The 27,646-nt window shown below is 51.9% G+C and overlaps 8 protein-coding genes across 8 annotated transcripts; 7 read left to right on the top strand and 1 right to left on the bottom strand.

Moving 5' to 3' along the window:
* Positions 1-1,192: 1,192 nt before the first annotated feature.
* Positions 1,193-2,597, bottom strand: ASPACDRAFT_125288 (protein transporter TIM23). Its single transcript, XM_020196808.1, has 2 exons — positions 1,748-2,597; positions 1,193-1,685 (listed from the first exon to the last, which is right to left on the bottom strand). The coding sequence occupies exons 1-2, from the start codon at positions 2,339-2,341 to the stop codon at positions 1,662-1,664; spliced, it is 618 nt and encodes a 205-aa protein (XP_020052934.1). The 5' UTR covers positions 2,342-2,597; the 3' UTR covers positions 1,193-1,661.
* Positions 2,598-2,859: 262 nt separating this feature from the next.
* ASPACDRAFT_46765 (THADA/TRM732 family protein) lies at positions 2,860-8,295 on the top strand (the record flags this gene model as incomplete). The annotated part of the gene is made up of 10 exons (XM_020201838.1): positions 2,860-2,984; positions 3,087-4,030; positions 4,084-5,053; positions 5,104-5,340; positions 5,387-5,615; positions 5,671-5,981; positions 6,031-6,551; positions 6,600-6,740; positions 6,795-7,420; positions 7,474-8,295. 10 exons carry the CDS (start codon positions 2,860-2,862, stop codon positions 8,293-8,295), a joined length of 4,926 nt encoding a protein of 1,641 aa, XP_020052933.1.
* A 349-nt stretch (positions 8,296-8,644) lies between these two features.
* Positions 8,645-9,367, top strand: ASPACDRAFT_46764 (uncharacterized protein; the record flags this gene model as incomplete). Its single annotated transcript, XM_020201837.1, has 1 exon — positions 8,645-9,367. One exon carries the CDS (start codon positions 8,645-8,647, stop codon positions 9,365-9,367), a length of 723 nt encoding a protein of 240 aa, XP_020052932.1.
* Positions 9,368-9,565: 198 nt separating this feature from the next.
* Positions 9,566-12,281, top strand: ASPACDRAFT_125285 (PX and BAR domain-containing protein). The gene is made up of 6 exons (XM_020196807.1): positions 9,566-9,877; positions 9,934-10,214; positions 10,266-10,532; positions 10,590-11,645; positions 11,698-11,811; positions 11,869-12,281. The coding sequence occupies exons 1-6, from the start codon at positions 9,787-9,789 to the stop codon at positions 11,962-11,964; spliced, it is 1,905 nt and encodes a 634-aa protein (XP_020052931.1). The 5' UTR covers positions 9,566-9,786; the 3' UTR covers positions 11,965-12,281.
* Positions 12,282-12,289: 8 nt separating this feature from the next.
* On the top strand, positions 12,290-14,666 carry ASPACDRAFT_1890974 (uncharacterized protein). The gene is made up of 5 exons (XM_020198600.1): positions 12,290-12,347; positions 12,408-13,967; positions 14,092-14,300; positions 14,373-14,401; positions 14,496-14,666. Exons 2-5 carry the CDS (start codon positions 12,700-12,702, stop codon positions 14,553-14,555), a joined length of 1,566 nt encoding a protein of 521 aa, XP_020052930.1. The 5' UTR covers positions 12,290-12,347; positions 12,408-12,699; the 3' UTR covers positions 14,556-14,666.
* An 801-nt stretch (positions 14,667-15,467) lies between these two features.
* ASPACDRAFT_54463 (putative ubiquitin-specific protease UBP12) lies at positions 15,468-21,182 on the top strand (the record flags this gene model as incomplete). The annotated part of the gene is made up of 5 exons (XM_020202883.1): positions 15,468-15,507; positions 16,317-18,158; positions 18,223-19,583; positions 19,781-20,348; positions 20,404-21,182. 5 exons carry the CDS (start codon positions 15,468-15,470, stop codon positions 21,180-21,182), a joined length of 4,590 nt encoding a protein of 1,529 aa, XP_020052929.1.
* Positions 21,183-22,235: 1,053 nt separating this feature from the next.
* On the top strand, positions 22,236-23,420 carry ASPACDRAFT_125281 (uncharacterized protein; the record flags this gene model as incomplete). Its single annotated transcript, XM_020196806.1, has 1 exon — positions 22,236-23,420. A coding segment is annotated over exon 1 (539 nt), but the record flags the coding sequence as incomplete, so codon positions are not given.
* A 2,278-nt stretch (positions 23,421-25,698) lies between these two features.
* ASPACDRAFT_54462 (glycoside hydrolase family 43 protein) lies at positions 25,699-26,875 on the top strand (the record flags this gene model as incomplete). The annotated part of the gene is made up of 4 exons (XM_020202882.1): positions 25,699-26,022; positions 26,089-26,245; positions 26,300-26,331; positions 26,381-26,875. 4 exons carry the CDS (start codon positions 25,699-25,701, stop codon positions 26,873-26,875), a joined length of 1,008 nt encoding a protein of 335 aa, XP_020052927.1.
* Between the last annotated feature and the right edge of the window lie 771 nt (positions 26,876-27,646).

The raw sequence follows: 27,646 nt of genomic DNA, 5'->3' as shown, positions 1-27,646 counted from the left end.
ACTTTGAATATTAGATGAAAAACAGAGCTCTGCTGTACGGGAAATGGCGCAGAATCACAGTTGTCTGCACTGCAAGGGCCAGTGGATTGAAGACGTGTGGGCAGGCCATATCGCTCTCAACAAACTAAATAAGGCTATGCTTGAGTAGGCTGAGTTGTGACTTATCAGAGGCACGCTTCTTCAAGATTTGTACGTCTGGCCTTGATGTAAAAGACTTTAGCGTCTTGGACTCGAGGTTAACAAAGGTCACTTTGAAGTACACGAAGTTGTTATCCAAGTCGGCCGTCTCGAAGTGATACGGCGTCGCTACATAACAACCTTCATACTTGATAACAATATAGTGTTGATAACAAGATGTATTCATCTATAGAAGCGCTCTGAGCAGAAGCATTCGGAATCAATCCTATATTGATAGTAATGTTAGTTATCTTTCTTGTGGGAGCAAGAAGCCTATTTTGAGATGCAAGTATACACATCAGCAATGCTAACTTTAGAAGTATATCGAAGGTAGTTTTGATATATACTCGTGTTATTATATTCTTGCCTCATCTTCAAAGAGGTCATATGTAGTACTACAACGGCTCTAAGAGATAGTTCAGCGGCTAGAGGTCTAAGGATGGTGCGGATCACAGAAGGATGTATCAATACATAGAAGGGCTACAGTGGTCAAGGTATCGTGAACAATTAGAAGCACAACCTCGCTGTCATCACCGGGCTCTAAGCCACAATGTCCAAATGACGAAGAGCCGCAGTTTGAGATGCGAAGAAATACCATCACAAGCCATAAATTCTCCCCGTTTTGAATCCCGAGATAACGTGCGATTGGTGTAGATATCGTCTCTTGAATGGTCTCGGCGATGGAATACATTCTGGTATGCGCAAAGTAAAGACATGTCAAGATTCTGCGCAATTCTCCGAGTTCTTAGAAGCCGTGACAATGACTGTAGCATGCCACAGGCGATTGTGGTTTGATGCACAAGTTAATTTGAGGCTTTTGGTTCCCACACCCGCGTTCCGTCATGTAGCCTGAGGCATCCTTCGACAGGACGAGCTCGGATATGCCGCAGTCCGGTAATGCAGTCAAACTACGAGTATCCCAATGCAATGGTCGGGTCGCACCTCATGCGACCCTAGAGCGTAGCGACTGTCACTGCTGCTCGACTCCCCAAAAAGACAATCCTACTATCAACTTGAACCCGTAAGCGCAGAATTTGATCTGAAGTCGCTATTAGTCCCATGCTTTTTATTGTGTGAACTAACATTAAGGTTGCTTGAATGACGAAAATGAAACCTGCAACAGTTTCGCCCGCAAGAACCACAAACCCAGAAGTCCGTTATATGTACAGAAAGTTAACGAAACAGAAATCCATAATCCATGCCGGTCCAAAACCATGGAGAATGCGAATAAGATGCTTTGTGCGCCAGAGGGAAGAGATCTGTAAGACGAGAAAATTGCGGGCGAAAGAAAAAAGTTAAAAAAAAAGAAAGAAACCGTTCTAATACAACGTGAACATGTCGAAGTGAAGCAACAAATCAACCTCTCCCGCTTTGGTGAAACAGGCCATACACATCATATGGGTTCTCGAACGCATGATCGGATCAAGGTCGTCGTCTCGAGTTCGAGTGCTAAAATACAACTGAATCAACTGATTTAGTGACATTTACAGGAATGCCTTGCGCGCCACCTATGAGAGAAACCGTTAGTGATTGTGAGCATGACAGCGAAACTGGGACGATTGACACGTACAGCCCAAGATCCTGCGATACCCGCGACGATGCCGCCGGAGATCAGCATGGGCTTCAGGCCCCGGGTACTCTTGAAGACCATTCCACTCAGAGCACCAGCGACAATGCTGTTGGCCGCGTCGTGCTTGCCACGTGCGTATCCCAGACCCGAGTTGAAGCCGTTGTATACCATGGCCACCACACCGGCGGAGTTACCGAGGAAGGGACCTCTTCTCGTGATCGAGTTCAGGACACCGTTGAGGCGGATCTTCGGGGGTGCCGATACCGGCGTCTTCTTGAGGCCCTCAGCCAAACCCCATGCACCTCCGATGGTCAATCCAGCGAGATAAGTAGTTCCGGTTCCGTAACAGAGATCGTCCGACCATCCGCGGGAGGGCAGCACCGAACGGTCACCGGGGAGCTGATCGAGGGCGGAGTCTTCGAGGGAGATGTAGTCGAGGGTATCTTGATTCAAGCCAGCAAGGGGATGAAGCTGAGTAGGATCGGGAATGGCGATTTCGGAGAGGAAAGAGGTGGCATCTTGCGCGCTGGTAGGATCGAAGGCGCTGGGACCCTTGTCCTGTTTGCGACCACTGAGCGAATCCCAGATAGACATGTTTGGGGAGGGATGGGATATATTATAAAGAATACAGAGAGTGAAGTAAAGAAGGAGGAAGAAAAAGGAAAAGGAAAAGGGGATCTGTGGCCAGCAGGCGCTTTGCTGAGTAGGGGAGGTCTTGTCGCGAGGAAGAGGAAGAACTTGGACTGAGCTTCTGACAGTTCAAATGGAACTTGCGGGTTTGTTAAGGTCTCTCTCGGAGAACAAAAACTTCAGCCCCGTGACTCGGCGTGACGGAATTCTGCTAACCAACCTTTCAACTGCCTTCCACCGCCTTCCTCCGGCGATGCGCGGCAAAAGGAATATGGTTCTCCCGACACTAGGCCTCTTCGGGAGACCCGCTCTCGAAAATCCACCAAGAGGCAAAAAGTCATTCGCTCAGGAACGCGGGGATTGATAAAGATCTTTAATTGGACTGGATCTCTTTTTTTGTCGGAGTCGTCGTCGCAATTGCCTGGACATGCGATCTCTGTAAGACACAGCTCATGGAAGGGAAACCCAATTCTGCTGCCCTAATGGAGGCGGCATTCATAGAGATGGAGCCCATCGCACAGCATATGCAAATCTTGCCGGAAGAGACCCTCAAGCAAATCGGCAAGGGTGCCTTAGTGAAATTCACCCGGGCATGTGATGACTCCGAGTAAGGCCTCTGTTCATCTCATCCACCATTGCGTTCATTGCGTTCTTTCTTGGTTCAAAAGCGTTGTCTATCCTTGTGAGATAATGTCCTAACATCCCCCAGAAGGAAAGTGAGCCGGGTCTATCATAATCTACTAGACACTTATGCAACCGCTTCTCTGTCGCATTCTCATACCACGGCAGCTTGTAATGCGCTCAGCGCCTTTCTAGATGCAGCTCTTGTTTCTAAGCATGAGTCCACACGGCAAATCGTTCATTCCGACGAGACGTGGCTGTCTGTCTTCGACGTCTTTATGACCCGGTACAAGGATGCCAAGCCCAAACCAATGAAGCAGGTCATGGAATCCTTGGTTCTGCTCCTGGCGAAGACTCGCAAGCAATTCGATAGAAGCTCCCTTCAAAGGAAGATTGTCGAGCTCACGATTCCCAGTATCCTGCTTGGTGAACCTCGTGCTCGCCTCAAAGCGTCCTTCGCTTCCCTTGAGATGATTGTCCGCAAGAATGCGATTGCGCCTACGGAGCTGATATCGCTCCTCGACCAGTGGCTACACGCAAACTCCGAGAGCTGGGTCCCTATGTATCAGGCAGATTGCGATGCCCTATCGATTGATGTCTCCCCCTATAGCCACAGTGCCTCTCTGAATGGTGTCTCATCACAAGATACCTCGCGGACGACAGTCGAGATCTTTGTTCTGGGTCTGTTGGCACGCGCAACCAAACCGGAGCTTGCGGCCTCATCCGGGGATCTGATGGCTGCTTTTCTTCAGAAGATCAAGGCTACATCTGAAGTCGGTCACCTGCTGTCGCTCTGGGTGGCACCTGTCCGTCACGTCACACTAAGAACCCTCGATGACCTGGAGTATATGTCGAACTACATTCTTCAGCCTTGCTTTGAGGTGGATGTAATTGGTTTCCGGTCTTTCATTGAGAAGTTCCCTCTCCAAAGTCTGCTAGCGGGTGACATGAGCGATGCGCCCATAGCGGAGTTCATGGTCTTGTTCGCTTCTTTACAGGTAGCAAAGAAGGTTGGACTCGTTCACGAAGATCGTAAGTCTAAGACTCCCTGCCATGTCTACTGCCCCTGCTCATGTTGCGACTAGACTATATCGGGAAACCCAGCTCCACGGCTGCTGACGCCGACCGTGCGCTCGTGCTGAAAAGTGAGGTGATCGGACAATTTCTCTTTCACCACGATATGACTATTAGGATTGCAACCCTGTCCTTGTTGATCAGTGCACCTTCCTCGACCAAAGCCGTCTCATCCGCCACAATGAAAGCCATTGTGAATGGATTGCCCTCTCTGCATTGTGAATCAGAGTCTTATTCGAGAGGAGAGGTATTGAGCTTAGTCCGTAAGCTGGTCGTCCGTCTGAAAGGTGGAATCTTAGAGGACCAAGATCGCTTGAAGAGTGAGAAGGCCACTGCAAACAAGGACGCTCAGAAGAACTTCTTCGATGCCTCCGTCACTGGGAAATGCTTGAATGAGTACTTCAACTTTCTCAAAGCTGACTTGCGACCTACAGCCTCTTATCCACGCCACATTGCTGCGCTGAAAACATTTATCTTCTTCATCGAATCTGGACTTGATAGCCGGTACAGCGCCACAGATAATAACAAGACTCGTTGGGTCTGCAACATGGACATCTTCAGTTCCACCTTGCTCAGGCTACTGGTTGATTTGTTGCTTGATCCATTCGAGGAAGTGCGCGCGACCTCTCTGTACCTCTTGAACCTTTTCCCCCGGGAGGTTCTTTTCAGCAGTGATTCGCAGCCACAGGACGAGTCACTGGCAGGGCAACCTCAAATCATTGATGGATTGTCAAAGGCGGAGCTGCTGGCAAGTAACACCAGCAGAGCTGATTACGCAGATACAGTTGCTCGCCTTTACCACATACTCTTCCGTGCTGCAGCGTCTGAGAGCTTGAACACTTCCACATCGTGGTGGGAAGCTAAATCAACGGTTGTCGAGTATCTCCTAGCAAAGCTGGAGCAGAAGCTTTCCTCCGCAGGCGGTCTGTTCAACTCTTCTATGCGTGATGCACCTCTGCACGGCTATATCTCTGCGCTCAGGTACCTTCTTCCTGCCTGATTCGATTAGTCCCTGCTAATCCGCCATCCAGATATATTGTCTCAACCTCCGATTTCTATTCCCTGGTGTCCGAAAAGTCCACGAACTATGATAAATGGAGGGCATTCCATCTTAGAATCGTGCACGTCTGTGACCGGATCTGGGAAGAGGTTCGACCTGTCCTGTGCATCGACTCTCCAGAAGGTCATACAGACGATCCGATCGAGGACTTGGGCGTCGGTCCCAAGGATATCCTCTCTTATTCTTGGCGCGCTCTGCGAGAATCGAGGTATGGGATTCTTTGACGGCCCACGACACGTTGCTGACCTATACAGTCTTCTTCTCCACGCGACTCTTTCCAATAACTCGTATAGCCCTCCTGGTGACAATGGACTCACGGAGCAACATTTTGATAAGCTGGGAACTCTTAGCTTCATTCAGCTCGCTGAGCTTCGGCATAGAGGTGCATTTTCAACGGTATCGCAGACGTTTGCTACTTGTTGCCAGCGCTGTGCCCAGTCGAGCGATCCAGCGATTTCCGGGCTGCCCCACCGGTTCTATCAGGTAAGAATCTGGTCTTCAGGTTACTTGACTTGGCGGATGCTCACATATTCTGTAGGAGGCCAAGAAAACCATTTTTGAATCGGCGTCTAAGCTCACCCGCCGTTCTGCTGGACTTCCCGCACTGGTTGTCGGAATTCTTTCGTCGAAGCCTGGTGGGCCACTGTTTCAGCAGGTTATACAAGAGCTTCATGAAATATCCCATTTGCCGGCAGAACAGGACAAGACTAGACAAGACACACCTTTGCCCCAGGTTCATGCAATGAACTGCCTCAAGGACATTTTTACGAATACCAAGCTTGGCCCCCATACAGAGCCCTTCATTATGCCTGCCCTACGACTGTCGGCCGAGCGTCTTGGTTCTCCTATGTGAGTATCCCTTTTACCTCCCTAGCTCAGAAGAGTCTGACCTTGGTAGATGGGCCCTCCGCAACTCTGGTCTCATGTTGTTCCGCGCTTTGTTGACACGCATGTGCCGCACCGGCACCGGCCTGGGTTTTGGTGGTGAATCCGGCTCTGAGCCCGGAGCCAGAGTTTCGTTCCAGAAATACCCTGGCCTTCTCGAGCTTCTTCCCACCCTTCTCACCCCATCCGAAAAGAACAACTCTACCGATCAGAGCGACACTGCAATGGTCACTGAGCGTGTCTTCCCAGCCTTGGAGTTGATCGCTGAGAAGGTCCCCAATGTGACTGGTACCGATGACGAGGTTTTGCGTGGCCTTGTCCGCGAACAACTCAAGAGTCCTGTTTGGGGTATCAGAGAGCACGCGGCTCGAGTCTACGCATCATTGTTGAAGCGTGTTGACATTCTGACCAATATCAAGACCTTAATCGGCGTCGAGAGAGATAGCACGACGCAGGATTACCTTCATGGCGAAGCATTGTGCATCAAGTACTCTCTCCGCCGGTTCGCAGCCAGTTCAGTTGCCTTTTGGAACGGTATGACCCTTTGTGTATGCTTATGCGCTTTCTGCTGACGATGCACAGAAAGCATCGACCACGTAGACTCTCTAGTACGGGATATTTTTGCTGCATCATTCCAGCTCGCAGAATCGCCATTCATCGCGACTACGCTTCTGGAGATTCTGAGTGATGTGGTTGAAAAGAGTATTGACTCGGGCTCTGAGCGTAAGGAGGTTCCTGATGTGAAATGTAAAGCATTGCTAATTTCTTTTTCATTAGTCCGGTTGGTTTCTACCTTGGAGTCTGTGACCACTGAATATGCCTTCGAAGACATCTTAGGTTTCGTATTCAACTCATCTCATCCATCCTGGAAGTCTCTGAGCACGACCCGAGCCTCGTCGCTCCTCCGTCGGGCGATCTCGTGGGTCACCATCTTGCATATGCTTATTGGAGGAAGGATCAACGATCTTGAGCCTTTCGTTCGTGCTGTCTCGAATTTCGACCCCAATGCTGGTCAGTGGTTGTTGGAAAGGCTGCAGGAGATATTCGGGCCTAGAGAACAGTATGGAAAAACGTTGATCGGCCTGTACTCCTCAGTCATTTTGGGAGACTATCCTGAGGAAGTCAAGGCAGTAGCCATTGCGTCCTTGGCATCGAAGTTGCAAGTTCTCTTCGACTGCCGCAATGAGGCTCTCCCTCAGATCGATCTTCCATGGGGAGCACTAGAAGGCCAACTTAAGCATGGCTCAAGCCAGCACATCTGGAACCGGGATAGGTCTGACGCCGAATTACAACTTCACGGCAGTCTCCTCGCTGCCAAGGCTATCGCTTCCAATAACCAGAGTTCTGAGAACGACATCAATGAGTGGGCCACTCGTCTTCGCTTCGCTATGCGAGAAGAAACGGTACGCACCTGACTGTTTATTATGTCTGTATCGTATGTGCTAACAGGTCACAGGAATTTACCACCCGTCTCGCTGCAGTATTATCTGTCTCAGCATTTGGCCGTATTCTGCGTCCTGCTGGAAAGGTCCCACTCACTGATAAGGCGTTTTTGGATATTTACCTGGTCCTCTACGACATGTTGAACGATGACGACGAGGAGCTGCGTGACCTGGCCGCTCCAACCGCCTCATGGGTGCTGTCTTACTCCTCAGTATCCCCGTCCAAGGCAGTCGCCTTGTCTCCATCAAACGCCAGCGAGCTTCTTTCCGCGTTCATCGCTCAAAGCTACCACAACTCGCAGCAGCTTCGCAAGAGAGCTGTTGCCTATATGACTGGCTCCGAACCACGGATCAGCACTTCCATCGCTCAGTCTGTGCCTGTTTCCACCGTACTTTCTAACCTCCGCAAGGAAAGCACAATTCTGTTCGAGGAGGAGAAGCAGAATCTGTTCATCGATGACGTTCGTGAAGTTGATGTGTGGACCAAGCAAATGAACCGGTTGACGGACGCATCATATGATGATGCCTCCATCCAGGCAATCTTCGCCTGGGTATCGAATGGGTTGTCTTGCTTGGGAGATGTCTTTGCGGACACCACCGAAAAGGACGGGCTGTTGGGCTGGGCCTCGAAGCCTGAAACATTCACTTTGGGAGTAAGACTTTTCAGCCTGGCGACCGTAGCAGTCTCCAAGGAGTCTGCTGCCTCCCGACTCTTGGGACAGGAGCGCGTGACCGAAATGAAGGAGAAGCTTCAAGCTCTGCTTGCACACGGAAAGACATCCTTGATACACGATGATTGGATTTCACGTATTCGGGCGGCATTGGAATCCTCATGACTGCATGATGTTATTTAGAGGTATAAATAAAAGTGTGGCGGGGGAGGGTGTTTGGATAGTAATGATTCACTTGTACACAAACTGAACGTTCCACCATGATAAAACACAACTCAGGACACCATTTACCACAACTGGTTTTCAGCTCACTGCCATGGCAATGAACATATCAGCCAATGTTTACGTCCCCTTTCTACAAACAGCAAAAGCCCATATGTTCTCAGACTTTTCTAAACAGCCCAACTACGCTTGACATAGCCCCTGTAGCGGTACGTGAAAGCATGAGAATTATTATGCCCCTCCATATGACTGAGACTTGAAGCAGGCCGTCCGTCCACACGTGAAAGCCAAGATGAACGGCAACGTGGTGGTCATCGCCATACTCCTCTCCCTCCTACTCTCCATCATCATCGGCGCCTACCTGTTCAGCGTATGGTGGTCCAGGCAGCTCCATGGCCGATCCGTGCGACGCCGTGAGGGCACACGGGAGCTCGTCACCCTCACCCAGTCCAACGCCAGGGCCAACGGGAGACGCTGGGTGGAAGTCCGCGTCAGGGAGCCGGGCAATCCCCGTCGTACGAACCCTCCTGGCCCGGCTCTGACGAAGTCCCAGCATACAGCTACGCAGAATCCCCCCCGGCAAGACCGTGAGCGCAACATAGACCACGTAGTGGAGACACACAGGAACGATCACCAGTGGGACTCGCATGCCAACAACCATGGCAGAGTCGAGACCCAGAACAACGATAATGAGTGGGATCCTCCTGCGAATGACAATCATGATAACGATGCTCGCCATTCGTGGGGTAACGCCCCTGATCCTGATCCTGCTCCGGCTCATCCATCCCCTCAGGCGTCAACACCTAAGAGCTGGCATCCGGATCAGGGACCGGCGCTGGCTCAGTCCTTACATGACATGTTCGGCGGTCGCACGAGCGGACCTAGAAATTCGAGAGCAGCGAGCAGAGTTGGTTCGAATAGGCCTGATCATGGAGCTGATGGTGGTGAATGGGAAGGATATCCAAACAACAACCCGGATGACGAGGCTCGGCCCGCAGGAGAAGTCAGTTGGTAAAGTGGTAACATTGGGGTTGATGGCTGGTTGAGATCTCAGAGGGAGGGATGCATCCGTTCTTGTAATGTAGTAGCCTGAGTAGTAACAGTGATGCTCGAAATAGTAAGCGATGACGGCGATGGTCTCTGCGGACGGCCCGAGTCGGTGACGTTGATCCCCGCGAATTGCATCTCCAGGCGGTGACTTTCCTGCCGCCGACTCCATCCAGTGTTCTCCTTCCCTCTCTCTCTCGCTCGCTCTCTCTCTTGTTTGTTCCACCATTCAATAGTCGATCTTATCCTTCAATTTATTCCGTACCTGGCTTAAATTATCGGATTGTCTCACATTACTCAACTAGCATTCCATGAGCCTCGTCCCCCTGCCTGTCCGCTGAGAACTAGCAAGGCTGCTCTGACCAGCCACTCCCCCACCGGAACACCATGTGGAACGACGAGGATAACAACCCGTACGGCGCATTCGACACCGAGGCGCATCTGTCAGAGTCCCTGCACTCGGCCAATCTCTCTCCTCGTATGAACCCCACGCTCTGTATTTTATAGCCACGTTTGTCGCTAACGTGCTGTAAGCTCTCTACGATCGCGAATACACCCCGCCCTCTCCCTCGAGCCGATCGTCCACCCAAGACCCTCCCGACTTCCTGTCGCAACAACAGGATTTGAGCGACGAAGATGACCACGGAGCGTACACGAGCCAACACACCGGTCAGGGATACATGCGCAAGAGCGTCTACGACAGCCGGATAGAGCAGATCTTGTACGAGAACCCCGACATGCCGATCCTCATAACCGACGCCGGAAAGAACCACGAGGGCGGCGGCAGCTTCATCGTCTATACGATACGTACAGGAGTATGGCAAATGCGGTAACTTAGTACTGGGAATGATGCTAACGGCATGCAGGACCTTGAAGTCCGGAGACGATACTCGGAGTTCGCCTCGCTGCGCCAAACCCTTGTCAATCTTCATCCTACGCTGGTCGTTCCGCCCATTCCGGAGAAACACACCATGGCGGACTACGCCGCCAAGCCCACCAAGGCCAAGGAAGACACGGCGATCATCGATCTTCGGAAACGAATGCTGGCCGTGTTTCTGAACCGGTGTCGTCGGATGAAGGAAATTCGCGAAGACGGAGTCTGGTGGAGGTTCCTGGACCCCAACGTCAGCTGGGTAGGTTGCGCCAGATGCCAATGAACGCCCGCCTGATGTATACTGACAACTGCTCAGAGCGAAGTCCTCCATTCCCATCCCGCATCTTCAGTCCCTAAAAACAACCTCAAAGCTCCTCCCCTCGATCCCGCCAATCCCACACCCGCTCATGCTTGGCTGCCGGTGCCCTCGGCATCGGCGAAGCTCAAGTCGGCGTCCGGGACTGCGCCGTCCGGCACCCCGACCGATGCCCCCAGTCAAGATGTGCTCGGCCGTTTCCCACCGGAGTCGCGGAAATTGAGCGAGAAGGAGCTGGATCCTTACTTCATCAATTTCGAAGCCTCCACCCGTGAGCTAGAGCTGCTCCTTCAAGGCAACATTGAAAAGGTCAACCGCCGGACGCTCGCTCATTTGTCGTCCTTGTCGGCGGACCTTATGGAGCTGGGGGCACGGTACAACGGTTTCTCCTTGTCAGAGCAATCCCCGACCGTGGCAGCTGCTATCGAACGGGTCGGTCAGGCGGCCGATACGTCTTATATCGAGACTGAGGAGCTTTCCGCCGCCTTGAGTGCAAGCTTTGCAGAACCCATGCGGGAAAGCGCGCAGTTTGCCAGCGTGGTGCGCAGCGTTCTACGTTACCGCGTTCTCAAGCGGGTGCAAGAGGAGATGACTCGAGACGAATTGGCGAAGAAGCGGACCTTGCTCGAGTCACTTGAGCGCAGTGAAATGGAAGCTCAACGGATTGAACAATACCTGAACCGCTCCTCTCCTCAAGGTGCAACCACGAGACCTCAGCGATCGCTGTCGGCCTCGTCAGCCGCCAGTGCTCCGGGCGGGCCCGAGAGCGAAGGACGTCCTGGCAGCCACGAAGACAATGCTTCGGTGGACTCAGACTTTCCTCCTACACATGGCGAGTCTATCAGCTCCCATCCCTCCGCCCCTCAAGCCGCCTCCCACCGCCGTCCCGACTTTGGCCCGTCCTCGCCTCCCGCACACCGCAAGACATCTAGTGGAACGTTTGTGGCCAACAAGATTTTTGGACGCATCAGTCATGCGGTGCATGGATTTGTGGATGTTGATCCGGAGAGGACTCGTCGAGATCAGATAGGAAAAACGAAAGAAAGCTTGCAACAGGTAAGAAAGACTGTCTAGGTGTTTAAAAGAATTGTGACTGATGATGCGATAGCTGGAACAAGCTTTGACGGTGTCCGAAAAAGACGTGAAAGATGCGAGTGCCGGAGTACTGCAAGACTTGAAACGCTTCCAGAAAGATAAGGAGATGGACCTCCGCCGGTATATGGTAGGGCTCTTCTCGCCTGAACCTAGGTTGAATTTATGCTGACGAGGATCGTGACAGGTCGCGTATGCGCGGTGTCACTTAGACTGGGCGCGCAAGAACTTGGAGACTTGGACGGAAGCCAAGGACGAGGTGGAGAAAATCGAAGTACGGTAGTAAGTACGGAGTAGTAGTTGATGGTTGTCGTGGTCTGCGGTTTGGCGCAGAGTCGAGAAAGGAAAGCGCTGGGCGTTGGTGTTTATGTTTTAGAAATGCTGGGAGCTACGCCATTCGGGATCTTGATGGATCGCACTGCAATTATTAACATGTGCGATTGGCTGCGTTGATGTCTTGACTGCAAACCTGTGATGTCTTGCATGTGAGGAGGAGTAGTTTTCGGCTCCACCGCTTCGGCAATTAATTTATTTCTCCGCCCTGATAGTTCGTTCCTTTTTAAAGTCCTCGTTGACCTCGACGTAGCACCATAATTCCTGATGTATTGCGCCTATTGAAGTTAGCCTTGGCAGGGCGGGTCGGGGAATAGTGATCCAATCCATTTGGTACGTGCAGAAATTGGTCTTGATGACCAATGGCGAATGAATCACTGACCATGACGGCAGATGCTGCTCTCCTGTAGGAGGAAATCTAATGCTTAGCATTGACTTGTCCTCATTAAGCTATAAATGACAGCAACAATCTAAAACCTATTTGTTACACCATCTGCCAGCGTTTTTCCAGAGTCGCATCCACATATAGGCAGCAACAGAAGTTGATAATTGCACACACTTACTAAGATCCAGACCCTGCGGTTCTGATCTGCACCCACCAACCCAGCATTGGCCACCAGACCAATGAACACAATGTGCTGTTAGCCATCCTGCGAGCTCAATTCTTTCAGTTGCGCTCGACAGGATGAACGCTACCGCATCCACCAGACCTCGCCTATTGAGCATGGGCTCGACGTACTCGGAATTCGACGAAGAAAGCAGCGGGAAAGCATCACCACCATTACTTTCGCGCCACTCGCTCCGCCGCATCGTCCGCATCTCCGCTCTGTTGTCGCTTTTCATCTTCGTGCTATACATCCTACGCAACCACTTCCGTGCACAACCACCCAGCTCACTCCCAGACTCTGCCGACACTGCGAACGACGGCGACAAAGCGAACACCGGGCATGACGACCCAGTTTCCCCCGTCTATCCCCCGACCAACCCAACAGAACTCCACATCCACGATCCCAGCATCATTATCACGTATTCTCACCCCGAACCCCAACGAGAGCCTCAAGCTCAAGACTCCAACTTCAACCCCAACCCAAACGCAGCCCACCAACCCCGCACAGTACGTCCCGTGAAGACATACTACGCCTACGGCTCCGGCCCGCACATCCCCATCCACACCGCGCCCGCCCTCTCCGGCCCCTGGACCAAGATCGGCACCGTCCTAACCACGGACAGCGTCCTCCCCATCGGCGACCGAAAAGCGCCCTGGGCGCCCACAGTCGTCGCCCACAACGGCACGTACTACTGCTACTACGCGACCAGCCACAGCGGCTGCCGCCGCAGTGCCATCGGGGTAGCCACCTCGTCGGACCCGGGACCCCGGGGATGGGTGGATCACGGAGTCATCATCCGGTCCGGCGTAGGGACAGGGTCGGGGTTGTACCCGATGGATCGCGCGAATGCGATCGACGTGAGTGTTATAATCACTTCTCTCCCACCGGAAGAGGAGGAAACACAAAAAAAAGAAGAAGAAGAAGTGGGAGACAAAACGCATCCCCACCTCCTAGTCTCCCGGGAAGAACCCCCCCAGACCGAAGATGAGGGTAAGGGAGAAGACCCCAACCCCATCTCAACCTCTCCCCCTAGCCCCAAGCCAACGGAGGAAAAAGGCTACCTGACCTTCGGCTCCTTCTGGACAGGGATCTGGCAAATCCCGCTCACCCCCGACCTTCTGGGGAGTGACTACACGGGCAACCGCGAGGTGCGGCACCTCGCCCACGAGCCGCGGGCGGTGCACCCGCCCAATCCCAAGTCCAATGGGATCTGCGGCGACCCGACGGGGATGCATCCCGTCGAGGGCCCGTTTATCTCCTACCGCGCGCCGTGGTATTATCTGTGGTTTAGTTGGGGGAAGTGCTGTGGGTTTAAGCCGGAGCGGTTGCCGAGGAAGGGGATGGAGTATGTGTGCCCTCTTTCCCTTTTCTTTTTTTTTCCCATGCTCTTGCTTGGAGCTCTGCTGGGATGGATTCTCGGAAATTCCTGTATGGATAAAAGCGCTGCGCTAACCTACCGAACAATGCAGGTATAGCATCCGGGTCGGCCGCTCGAGGAGTCCCCGCGGTCCGTTCGTGGATAAGCAGGGCCGGGACCTAGTGGAGGGCGGCGGGGAGGTGGTTTATGGGTCGAATGGGGAGGTGTATGCGCCTGGGGGCCAGGGGGTCCTGGTTCATCGTCGATACGATGATGTTCTCGGGGTGGAGGTGGAAGAGGATGTGCTTTATTATCATTATCGTGAGTTTTTGCTCTGATCCCTTTTCCATGGTTTTGCTGGGGCTTGATGCTAACTTCTCTTGTGGCTGGGAGTGAATACCTCGGTGGGGTATGATTTTCATGTATGTTTGTCTTTTCCCCTCTTGCTCTCTTCTTCTGTGATTTGGGGTTTGTTGTGCTAGGGCAATAATAGCTAATTTGATGGTTTGTGGACAGGAAGCGCGACTGGGCTATAACATTCTGGAATATGTGGATGGCTGGCCGGTGCCGGGATAGATGATTTAGGTATTGTGGAGGGTGTGATGGTAGCCTGGTGCTGCCTTTTTTGACTTCTTAGCTTGGCTTGGCTTGGTAGATTGTCTTCTGGCGAGATAGACTCTAGCCCTTCTTCATAGAATTTTTGCATTCGAAGTACTCCTTATATGCCTGTAACACAAGTATACCTGGTAGTATGTCGCAGGTACCGAACCTATAATCGCCCGCAGAGCAACCCGGCCTCGGAAGCAGTCTGCCATTGGGTGACCCACCATCGTCATCCCCATCGAGGCCATACGGGGTGTTGCTGGGGGGGAGGATGCGGTTGCAAATATTATATTATACGCGCGTTGGGGGTTTTCTTTGCAACCTGCTTACAGTATGATCTAGCGGTCGATGGGTGACTTTGCCAATTAGTGCAGATGTGTCGCATAGTTGACCATCAAACCTGATGAAGGACTGTGGAAGTGGCAGCTGACGTTGATGGGAACCTCCATGAGATCGGTGGAGGTCATTTAGAAGATTACCACAGATCTGGCTGAGCCCTGCGCGCTGGAAAATACCAATCATTAAATGCACATCATACCATTTTGCGGAGTAGTCTTAATAAATGCTCAAAGTATGCGGATATTTGGAATGGACAACCCGCTTATACCAGTGATGAGCAAACAATCTGGAGATAAAGGAGAGGTGCCATCCTTAGCATCTTGTACTAGGCCCGGCCAGCTAGTCTACCGATTGTGCTGGACACTGTGGCCAATGACAACCTGGGCAAGATCTGGAGATCTCGGTAAGTAAGGTACAAAGTAAGGTGGATGATGCATGCCAGTGGACTCAAACGCAGTCGTCAAGCTGATTGGCGGGTTTTGACTGTAAGATTGGACTGGTTTATGCCTAGGGGTCCGTAGCGATTAACAGCTGTGCGACCAGACCATGTGTGATGGATCTGATTTGATCGTGTTGCGATGGTACTGTACAGTTCAGTACATGTTTGTTTGCGCTGGGGTTCTGTTGCTAGAAGGGTGCCTTGTAGCCTGTGAACGCTTGTAGAGGGTCCGCTCAGTCGCTAAGAGTTCAAGCTTTTATTAGAAGTAAGATCAATGTAAGAGGTGCAGGGGACTGGTGTCTAGAGTAAAGGCATTCTCAGCCAGTGGACACTTAGAGCTTATAGAAACACCAAGAGAGAACAGTGCTGCACAAGGTAGGTGAAGGTACATACACAGTCCCTGACTGAGAACACCCAAAGATATAATTAGAAGCAATTCAAAGACGAGAAAAGAGCAAAGAGTGAATTAGAAAAAAAAAAAAAAAAGAAAAGAAAAGGCAAAATAAAGCCAAGTTAAGTCCCTGGTTGACACTGTACATATGTTCTAACGGTGTGCAATTAGTTACCTTCGTAGTTACCGTAGTTATGTAACTAACTTACTCGCAGTCAGTGACTAAACCAAATTCCTCCCGCTGATTGCACGGAGGCCGGAATTTCTTTTCAACAGCGAATCCACCCTCTTTCCTTCCCTTTCATCGCGTTTCCACCATCCACCATAATTCCACTGCTTCCACTGCCCTCCACGGACCCTCTCCTTCCCCTCCATTCTAGTCTAAAAGTAACTTAATTTCTTGCTTCGGATTCGACCATATCACCACACCCCTACACCCCTACCTCCCTCCCTCCCTCTTACCTACACCGTACATATTTCGATCTTTCTCCGACAGGTTCCATTTTGAAATCCACCCAAAACCCACATCCACTCCCTCTCCCCCCAATTATCGTGCTACCTCGAGCTGCCACGAGACGTGCGCAGCTCACCGTCACGACGTCTTCCACAAAGCGCCGTAAGGTAGCAGAGCCTCGCAGACCAGGAACACTTCCGGGTTTGTCGTTCGCCTCGCAGGCCGGAAGACGTCACGGTCAACCTCCTAGCTCCGATCGCTCCTCCAACTCCAACTCTTCCTCCTCGGCCTTGCCTCATCGCCGCTCCTCGCCCACCTCCCCTTCGAACCGCAGTCAGAGTTCATCGACCTCACCGCCTCCCCGCTACATTCCCGCCCACCTGCAGGACGAAGTCTTGGGAACCAGATCTCATTCCTCCCCGACCCCGGATCCCACTGGTAGTGCCGTCGACTACCCCTCGGCCGCCTGCGCTGGTTTGACGCTACACAGCGATCCCGCGACCGATATGTCGGGCTCGGACGAAAAGCTTCACGCTCGCGGAGCGTCAGACACTGAACAAGATGTGGTGATGGAACAGGTTCCCGCCTCGAAGGATGGTCAACCTCACTCCGACCAGCCGGATGCGATGGACACCTCTGCGTCGGGAGACGACAACTCAACTGGCAACGAGGACAGCTCCATTTCAGACAATGTATATCCTACTCCGTCCAGCATGTCCACCTATACGGCTTCCACCGAGACACGAGCCCACTCAAAAGCGGAGGCTTCCGTCGCATCCGCTGAGCCTCCTTCCTTCGATGACCAGGTGGCGCAAGTGACCCGGTTCATGATGCAACCTATGCAGAGGAAGCAGAAAGGATATGTGGTGTCCATGTCGTGGTTGAAGCGGGTGTTTGCGCGAAGCTCTACCCATGCAGACCAGGCGGACAAGACCGCTGCCGAAGGGGAGATTGGCCCGGTCGACAATTCCGATATCGTCCTGGTCACTGACCCGGCCAACACAGGCTTCAAGGACGAGAATGGAGAGCCGTTTGTCCCCCTGCGACCGGGCTTGCAGCTTGGAGAGGACTATGAGATCGTGCCCCAGGGAGGTTGGGACCTGATCATGCAGTGGTACGGCCTTGCCGAGCAGTCTCCCGCCATCGTCCGCTACGCTCACAACACCGCACCCCCGGGCGAAGGCGAGAACATTCAATACGAGATCAACCCTCCGATCTTCACGATTCTGAAGCTCACGAACCCGTCCGCTGGAACCACCCCCAAGTCACTCAAGGAGAGGAACATGCTGCCTGTGCGACATCTTGCCAGTAGGCACACAAGTTTCCAAAAATGGCTGAAGCAAGTAAAGAACCTTGCAAGAATCGAAATGTCGACCAAGGTCCGCGTCTGGAGAATCCTGGATGGTCTCGGAAGTGCCACCACCTCCGCTGCGGTCACTCCAGCTGCCTCTCGGACTGCCTCACCAGCGCCTTCCGCATCAACTGCGCCCCACGCTGGGGGCAGTCTTGTGCTCGATCTCAACACCTTTCTTTCCCTTTCCGAAGGCTCGCAGCGGGAGTTGCTGGAAGATGCTACTGATCAAACTACTAACCCCAAATACAACGGTCGCATGCCGTTGGATCTTGTCGGGCTGGGCGGCAGTGATATCGTGGTACTCGAAGAGAGACTTCCTGGGAAACAGGGCGACTGGGTATCCGAAGCTTCTAAACAGACTCTGAACCGCCTGGGGGTGCCAACCGGGAACCTCAAGACCGAGGTGTCTACCAAGGTGAAGACCAAGAGCCCTGCTACTAGTGGGCGCTCATCTCCAGTCCCAGAGCCTGCCAGGGGAAGGCGCAAGGATGGCAAACCCCGTGGCAATACGGGTCTGAGTAACCTTGGCAACACATGCTACATGAACTCTGCCCTGCAGTGTGTTCGTAGCGTGGAGGAATTGACCTACTATTTCTTGAGTATGTATTTCGCCCTCACCGGGCTGGTCTCTTCTTAGACATATGTACTAACAGGTGGTTTTAGATGAGGTGTACAAGAAAGACCTCAACCCCAGCAACCCCTTGGCCCACAATGGTGATGTGGCTAAGGCCTATGCCAACCTGCTCCGCCAAATCTACGACGAGGCAGGTCAGTCATCTTTTGCGCCTAGGCAACTGAAACAAACTATCGGCCGCTATGGTCCGGCTTTCTCTGGTTACGGACAGCAGGACTCACAGGAGTTTCTGCTGTTCCTTCTTGATGGTCTTCAGGAAGACCTGAACCGAATCCAGAAGAAGCCCTATATCGAAAAGCCGGACTCCACGGATGACATGGTCCACGACAAAGCGAAATTGAAGGAGTTTGCCGATAAATGCTGGGAGATCTACAAGGCTCGCAACGATTCCGTGGTCACGGATCTTTTCGCTGGCATGTACAAGTCTACTCTCGTCTGTCCTGCTTGTGACAAGGTCAGCATTATCTTTGACCCGTTCAACAATCTTACCCTTCAGCTCCCGATTGAAAATCTCTGGAGCAAGGAGATTTTCTACTTCCCTCTGAATAAGAAGCCAGCTATTGTGGATGTGGAGATCGACAAGCACGCCAGCATCAAGTCTCTTAAGGAATTGGTCGCCAAGAAGATGGGTTCTGATCCTCAACGCCTGGTCATGTCTGAGATCTACAAGCACAAGTTCTACAAGATGTTTGACAACGCAAACTCTATTGCCGAATGCCAGATCAGCAATAACGACGATATTGCCATTTATGAGGTGGAGTCTGTTCCGACCAACTACAACCCAGACAAACCCCAGAAGAGTTACTTCTCTTTCAATCGGTCAGAACATGAGGCGATTCCGGATATCGATTCTCCCAGGGCGGATCGACTGCTTGTGCCTATCTTCAATCGTTATGAGAAGCCAAGGTCGAACAACCCGAAGAACACCTTGCGGCCCCTGTTCGGTGTGCCTTCCTATGTTGTCATCAACAGGGAGGAGCTCGGCGACTATGATGCTATTTTCCGGAAGGTTCTCGCGCAGGTGGCTTCCATGACAACGCGCGATTTTCTCAACGAAGTCCATGATACCGAGTCCAACCAGGAAGACTCAGATACTGTTGTCATGAACGATGATGACGCAGAATCAGCTGATTCCAAGATCAAGACGTCTTCAGTCGACGGGGAGGATGGGATTGTTGATGTTTCGATGCGCGACGCAGACGACACTCAAGAAGATGCCTCAGCTCGCCGTGAGGGTGCCATTCCTTCAAACCTTCGTAGCTTATTTGAAATGAAGATCATCAGATCGAACGAGGTAGTCCCTCTCGGCTTTTCCTCGGTCGATGACCACAAGGAGTACCCCCGGATGTCTTTCAGGATCAAGACAAAGCCCGTTCCGAAGAAGCAGGAGGTATGTATCAATGATCGTATCGCGTTATCGTTTAGTTTGGGGAATTTACTCACATGCATTATCAGACGGATGCTGCTTCGGAAACAGCCACTGAGAAATCCGATGAGGAAAGCTCGGGTAAACAGAGTCCGGACAGCGCTGCTGGCGATTCTGACGTCTTTACCGATGCCAAACGCCCTGCGCCTGAACCTGTTAAGCCAGCTCCTCCCATGATCCGACCGGGCGAAGGAATCGTGGTCGACTGGACAGAGGATGCCTACGATGCTCTGTTCTCTGGCGATATAGACAGAGACTCTCTCCGTGGTAGCCCGACGTGGACCAACGTTGAGAGGCACCCGGATCCGGAGCTGTCCAAGAAGCGCGCACTCCGGCAGATACGCAAGAAGAGAGGCGTCACTCTGTACGAGTGCTTGGATGAGTTCAACAAGGAAGAGATTCTATCCGAGAATGACGCCTGGTACTGTCCTCGCTGCAAGGAGCATCGCCGGGCTAGCAAGAAATTCGAACTCTGGAAGACGCCTGACATCTTGGTCATGCATCTCAAGAGATTCAGCGCCAGCCGCGGTTTCCGAGACAAGCTTGATGTTCTGGTCGACTTCCCTGTGGAAGGTCTCGATATGAGCGGGCGGGTCGAAGCCCCGGAGGAAGGCAAGAGCCTTATCTACGATCTCTTCGCTGTGGACAACCACTATGGTGGACTTGGAGGTGGTCACTACACGGCTTACGCCAAGAACTTCATGACCGGTCAATGGAACGAATACAATGGTATGCTGCCGCAAGTGCTGCCGATCTGGTTGTCTAGCTGACTAACGTAACCTAGATTCATCTGTGTCGCGACCCCTTGATCCGCAGAGTGTGGTCACCTCGTCGGCTTACCTCTTGTTCTACCGCCGTCGTTCCGATCGACCCCTGGGTGGCAAGGTTCTCGAGGAGATCACCGAGGCATCGACACGTCCAGGTAGCGACGCAGACTCCCAGAGCGAGTCGCGCGGGCAGTCTCCGTCGGGGGAAGGTCGGCGTCTCGGCGGCTCCTCCCGCAATGGGTCGTCGAGCGCATTAGCCGGAGTCGGAGCAGCTCACCAATTGGGAGATGGTGGTTTGCGAACTGGAACGCAAGCGAAGAGCGGGGATGAAGACTCGCCGCCGGAATATTCCAACAGCCCCTCGTATGGCGAGCAGAGCATGGGCCAAGCCAATCGACTGTCAGGTATGGATTTCGAAGACGAGGAGTTCGGACACGGACCGCAACCCAGCCCGTTCCGCCACGTGGACCCGCCCTCGTGGTCATTCAGTCAAATCTCGGATGCTCACGGCCCTTCACAGATGACCGCAGCGCAACGGGGATCGATCTCTGATGATGATTTGCTCGACGACGATGACAGTAACAAGGCCGTTGGGGGCGGTGACGTCAGCGATACCGACCTCCGAATGGCGGCTCTCACTGACAGCCCCGGAGGGGGGTTGGGTTTCCCTGGCACGCCCACGGAGGAGACCTCCTTCCAGGAGCTGCACCCATTCGGTGGGGATGGAGATGACGACGACGACGATCTGCCGGTGGTGGAATTGCAAGTGAACGAGGAAGACCGAATTCTGCCCTAATCTTATGGCGAGATGATTTTCTTTGTCATTTTCTTTTGGAAACGTGAAATGAATGATACACGGTGTTCTCTATACAGCGCCAGGGTCGGGTGATTGTTAATTTTTTGGGCCTTGTGGGGATTTATATGATATCATGGTACGAAGTGGATGATTTCTTATGGTTGCATTCGACCTCCGATGGACTGGATGGGGCCTGGGAAGAGATGGTGGCTTCGTCAGGTCTGGCAAGGATGGGTGGCGAAGGTATGGGGGCTGCATTGCATTTACGGGGATGGATGGGCCGAGAGGCGTCCCTGCATTATATTTGTGGAATGTTCGGGGCAACTGGGGGTGGTTGCCTGACTAAAAGCTTGTTCGTGAATGGAGACGGTAGAGCAGCAGTTGCTGCATCGAACTTTACTTGCCAGGTGGTGTCGTACGGAGTAGAGAGGACAGATGTACAGACGGCCCACGTGAGGTTGTGATACGCTGGTGTCACAATGAGCTGTGATGCATAATTGGTTTGCAAGGGCTAGATAACGGTACAGTACATGACTGGTTGATTGTGCCCTCAGGATGTATTCCAGAATATCTAAAAGTGTTCGGCATATGCAGCCAATACATATTCAAATTGAGCAGTCTAAGAGAATTAATGTTCCTTATGGTCGATCGACATGAACAGAGCCTCAAGTGATCAGCGCCATACGAGCCCCAGTCAGCTGGTAAGGTCGGGGGCGTTAATGGGGGCTACTATAGATAGCAGTGAGGATATGCTGTGGAACGATGACCCGAGGAAGTCTAAGTGAACAAAGAGGCAGCCCCGACCATGAACGTACCTGGTGATAAAGAGAATGGTGTAATGGCCAGACATTTGTACAGCTACCACATATCAATTAAGGTACAAGTACAACAGCCACCGTACTGTACCTGTCGGCCCAGAAGTCTTCAGACAAAGAGCATATCACCCGATCAGGAAGGCACGTGGACTCATTCACTCGCTCACTTTTGGCCTACAGGCTCAGGCTCTTCTCTCATTCTAGAAAGCCTCTACTCTTTTTCTTCTCTTGCTTTCGGCATCTATCCAGTTTCTGGGGCTTTAACTGGATTTTCATCAGGGACTGCAAGCATCCTGTCATCAGGTCCACCTCTTTGCTGCTTATCCATCCATCCTATCTCGTCTCATCCAGACTGCAGATGATAAATCTCCAGTACCACGAGCATCACACCAACAACCGAAGAGAGAATGAAGAACAGCCATGAAATGCCTCTCGCAGCATCGCCACCTCTACCTCCACCTCCGTCAGCATCATCGTCGTCGTCATCTCCTCCTCATCCTCCTCCTCCTCCTCTTCCTCTCCGATTCACTCACAGCCTCCTCAACAAACACAGCACAGTCACGCCTACCTCCCCTACAACCATACCCACAACTACCACAGAGCATAGCTGTACTATGATGACCACGGCCTCGACCACAACCCCAACCCCAAGCCATAACCATCTCCCATCTCACCACCCTAAGCGAACCAGCATACACTACCACCATCACCACCACCACATGCCCTCCCACCCAATAACCATCCCTCCCCGCCACCGCGAACTCTCCCTGACAGATAGCGAAATCAGCATCCTGGATCTGGGGCCCAGTCTTCTTGTCCTGGGCGAGGAAGGGGAGGAAGACGGAAACCCCGAGGAGGTGTATTCGCTTGTCTATGATCGATATCCCAATACCCTTGAGGAGGGGAACGAGAGTTGGGAGGGTGGCAGTTCATTCACGTGGGAGAAGGCGGATGGAGAAGGGAAGGGGAGTCAGATGGGAAGAGATACGCCTGTTCTGCGGGAGGGGAAAGGGAAAGGGAAGGGCAAGGGGAGGATGATTGTTGCGGATGCTGCTGCTGCTGCTGCTGCTGAGAGGGAATGGGATGATAACGGGGAAGCGGGATTGGGGACGCATGCTCATCCTTCTTCGGGTTCTGCTCGTTCGGATGGTGATGCTGGCGAGACGTTGAAGTGTTGGTCTGCGGTTGCTACGCCTACGGGGGTGAGGCTTGGGGTTGGGGTTGTCGGGTTGCGCCGGGGTGGGGGTTTGGATACTAGGTAGTGTATAGATGGAGTCTGCGTTATGGGTGATACTGGGGGTAGATGGGGAAGATGGGCTGAGGAGGTTGGTTTACCAGATGCTAGGTGGTTGTGCCGGCTGGATACGAGTGAATGATTTATGAGAGTGAGTGGAATCAATTGCTTGACTGGAATGGTCGGCTGTAAGTCCTCTTTGCTTTTTTTATAGAGTGCCGTTGCTTTAGTAAAAGTAGTGTATAAATACTTTTTCAATAATTTTACATACTTCAATGGGTATGTAGCATTGTTGTCAAAGATTTAAACAATACACAGGCCAAAATATAAATATTAAGTGAGTTTCCAAAGCTTTAGAAACTATTCAGAAGAAAAGCTACAATATAGAACAGATCTCAAGAGATAGCCTAGCTATACTAGTAGGTAGGGGGTTTTGATTTCACATCGAAAAAACTGCAAAATCTGAGCAGGCAAACGTTGCTTTGCACATATTGGCACAAGGCTGAAACGGCCAAAGCTCTTGAGTGCTGGGCAAGCGATTACTCTGAGAACGCTGTAGAGCACACCCCGGGGAGCTTTGGCTGCCTGGAATCTCAGGTCTTCTTAGAACAGCACTTTTGGCCCCCGTATCCCAAACCATCGGTCTACTGCTTGAATCATACCTTCCAATCGCCGGCCAGATGCGAGCCAAGTTACTATTGCGAAAGAGGCCTTGGTCCCAGAGATACAGGCTCTACATTCAATAAGCCAATGTGGAAGAAAACAGAAAGGAGCAAGGTCAGGCTACGCACCGTGCTCACCAGCGCACGGTTGACCCAGACAACAACCCTCCTTCCGGAGTGTCCATGTTCCCGAACGGAATGTTGTGTGGGCTGGGTCTGCCATCGATGTGCGAATAGGCTCTTTATCAGACTGTGAACTGCAATGAGTATCTGTCGCTCATAATGACCGAAGGATACATTTGTAGCTTGAACAACGCCACGCTGACGGCTATGAACTGTGCCCCCAGCTGTGAGGCTTCGATTGCACAGTTGCATGACTCAGCCTCTGCTGATTGCGGGACATCAGCCGAACTCATCCCCGGCATCTCCTTCTTGACACTCGTCGACGAGCCCTGGAGCAGCTGGCATCAGTCTTGCTTCATAGACCCTACAACGGGCGATTGAATGCAATGGTGAGTGAGAGAAGCCTGGCCCAGACACCTTGTAGAACCGTAAAATACTTTGGCTCCTGGAGTAGCTTAGTCCTGTGATAAACATCCAGGAAGTGCCATTGCCTTTTCTGTAGATCACCACTTGCCGAGACCGGAATACTAGTAGCACTTGAGTGCGCAACAGCCTGGAAAAGCAGGCGATGCCGACATGATCTTCGGAGATTTTTTTCAAGTATACCGCGACGCTGTCTCCGTCCCCCTCCCTCCACCCACTATTCCCCACAAAACTCATTCTGGATACTTAGGGCTTTCACCGCATTGTTATTATATGAGATCACAGTTTCTCACCTCATATTCCAGGTCACCCCGTTCTTACGCACTTGCCCTTTTCTCGCCTGACTCTGTGCCATAAATTGGAGCCCAGGGCGCAGGCACGACCTGCTGTTCTTCTTCCCTTGGCACTTGGACACTGCCTTTCGAAGACGATGCTCCCGGAAGACCCCTACAAGACATTATTGAATAGTTGTATTCAAGTTAATGACCCCCAATCCACCGTCCCGCCGTTCGTTCGAATCCGACCTTTATAAGCGAGAACAAGTCAACGCGTCCTCGCCCGGATTCAATTTTGCAGTTGATCAAGACACCCAGACGGTCATAATTGATAAACAATCATCGATTGGAGGAGATATCAAGATCCGTGTAGGGTTACAGCGCGGGGTGCATTCGGGGTAGAAATGTCCGAATACCGAGCTGTCCCTGCCTGCGTATCTGACTCGTCAAGTCCCTAAAGACTTGATGAATATTTATCTGCGCTCTTGTATGCATGACTCGCACTAGACTAGAGGAGGGATCCTGAACCCTTACCTCCGATCCAAAGCAGTAAATCCCCGGCGAGAGAAACGCTAGAGTCGACAATCAGGTTGTGACATCACAGATCTTGACTTCGGCAGCCCCCGCAAAGTACCCCGCAAACTAGGGGTTCAACGATGATAACGCCGGCCTGTGCTGTAGTTGTGGAAGAGTTCCTAGAGATATGCGGGGACTAATTCACAGCCCTACTATTTTAGCCAAATAGAATCTTCACCGGTGGTTTCGAAGATCTCTCCAATTGTTCAGGTACTAATTACGTTTCTTAAAAAACTTATTAAACCAAGTTCCGCCCCTTATGAGTTCGTTCAAGTGCTAAGCGGGCCACCACCGCAGGTGAACTACAAAAATAGAATAAGAGGCGCATTCTCATATATCTTCTCAACACTTCATATACTCTCCTCCAAGATCAGAGGCCTATTTGCTGGAAAGAATAAATAATTCAAGATGAAGGGCGTTATCTCCCTTATCACTGCCTTTCTGGGTAGTTTGCCTGCAGCTGCTCTGGTGACGGCGTCAAGCCTACACGAAAAAGCATTCGAATACAAAGCTGGTTATTTGGCAGTGTATTGGACAACCGAGGATAACAGCGTCTACTTCGCTCTTAGCAACAACGATGATGCCCTAGGGTTCCAGGCTATCAATGGAGGCAACCCGATCGTGTCGCCTACGCTTGGGACCAAAGCTGTTCGTGATACATCCATCATTGCTGGACAGGGTAAAGATAGCGGGAAATACTTCATTCTCGGCACGGATTTGAATATTGCAGAGGTAGGACACAGTAGACCTTTCTCCTTGCATGTAGCGTTCGCGAACAAGGATGCTAACTTTGTCTAGACAACTTGGGCCGCCAGCCTTCGCAACGGATCTCGGGCTCTCCATGTCTGGGAGAGCACTGATCTGGTCACTTGGGGGAACGAGCGACTAGTGACGGTGGAGGATGATACTGCTGGGATGGCCTGGGCTCCTGATGCTGTTTGGGATGAAGAAAAAGGTACGTACTTAAGGAATACTTAGGGGGCGTTATCAAAGTGCTAACAGGAAGTAGGACAATACTTTGTTCACTGGGCGGCACGGCTGGTAAGTTCATTCACTCTTCCACTAGTGTTACAATCTCTAAGGATATCAGTATTCTGCAGATGACCCCGGCCACACGGGCGCCCCGACTCTAAACACGAGCCTACGGTATGCCTATACCAGCGATTTCCAGACATTTAGCGCACCACAGACATACCTGACACTCGGTGCTGCTGATGCGCTTGATATGAGCCTCCTCAAAGCTAGCGACAACAAGATTCTCCGATTCTATGTTGATGGAAACGTCGGAGGCCCAGTCGTACAAGTCAGCGCCAACGGTCTTTTTGGCGAGTGGGATACACCTGCGGGGACTATTGAGCAGAGTTATCACTTTGAAGGTCCGTATCCATTCTGGGACAATCAAGAAGCTGGCCTGGCATATCTCCTATGTGACAGGGTGGGAACTGTAGGGAACTACGCGTGGCAGTCGCAACATGTGACTTTGGGTTCGTTTATCCAGAACAACACGCATGACTTGACGTTCATGCGGCATTTGTCAGTCCTGTCTGTGACCCAGGACCAGTATCAGCGATTGTCGGCCTTGTAAGACAAGGAACCGAGACTGGGTCAATTGTCAAGCAGAAGCTCTTGATCTCTTATAACCTTATGGTGGATGCTCCTAGTAATACCCCGGTGCAATAGTTGGCATAGAACCATACTGAGCATGTGCTCGTTCTTGGCGTGCTACAAACAGGAGAGGACTGTAGTTGAGTCCTGGTTATAGCATTCGAGTATATAGAGGCTGGAAACACCCGCCAGTTCATCCAATGTGGACTCGACAAGAAAACATAGCTGTCGAGTCTATGCAGCATCATCCAATCTTTCTCCGGCAGACCAGGTTCTCTATTCCTCATCAGCAATATGACCCTCTCACTCAGCCAATCTTCAAGAACCCCATGCCACTACGCACGAATAAGCTAATGGCTGAGAGGGAGGAACCGCGCAATGGGCTCACTCCTTACAGCAACATAAAGAAAGGCTAACTACTTCACCGCAACTGTACCTTAGGATAAACCTACGGCCAGTCTGCCTATCAGAAGCAGGGCAATTCCTTGGAGTCATCAGCAACCTGCCGGGACCGGTTGCAAGTTTGACGCACCCTTGAGGCATAATGAGAGAATTTACCGGATGTCATGTCAAGATAATGTTCAGTAAAGATCAGTACGGCACGTGGGTCATGATTCCTCTCATTAACTCCGCAATGACCGGTCAATCCAATCGCTTGTCCTTAGAGCCTAGAACATTGTGGATAAGGGCACTGAAACACCGCCCATCCACCTTTCCATGACAAGCATGGACAAGATACCACCGAGGCCAG

This window comes from Aspergillus aculeatus (genome assembly GCF_001890905.1).
Source record: "Aspergillus aculeatus ATCC 16872 unplaced genomic scaffold ASPACscaffold_16, whole genome shotgun sequence".
NCBI lineage: Eukaryota > Fungi > Ascomycota > Eurotiomycetes > Eurotiales > Aspergillaceae > Aspergillus > Aspergillus aculeatus.
This window is presented reverse-complemented; position numbering and strand designations above follow the sequence as displayed.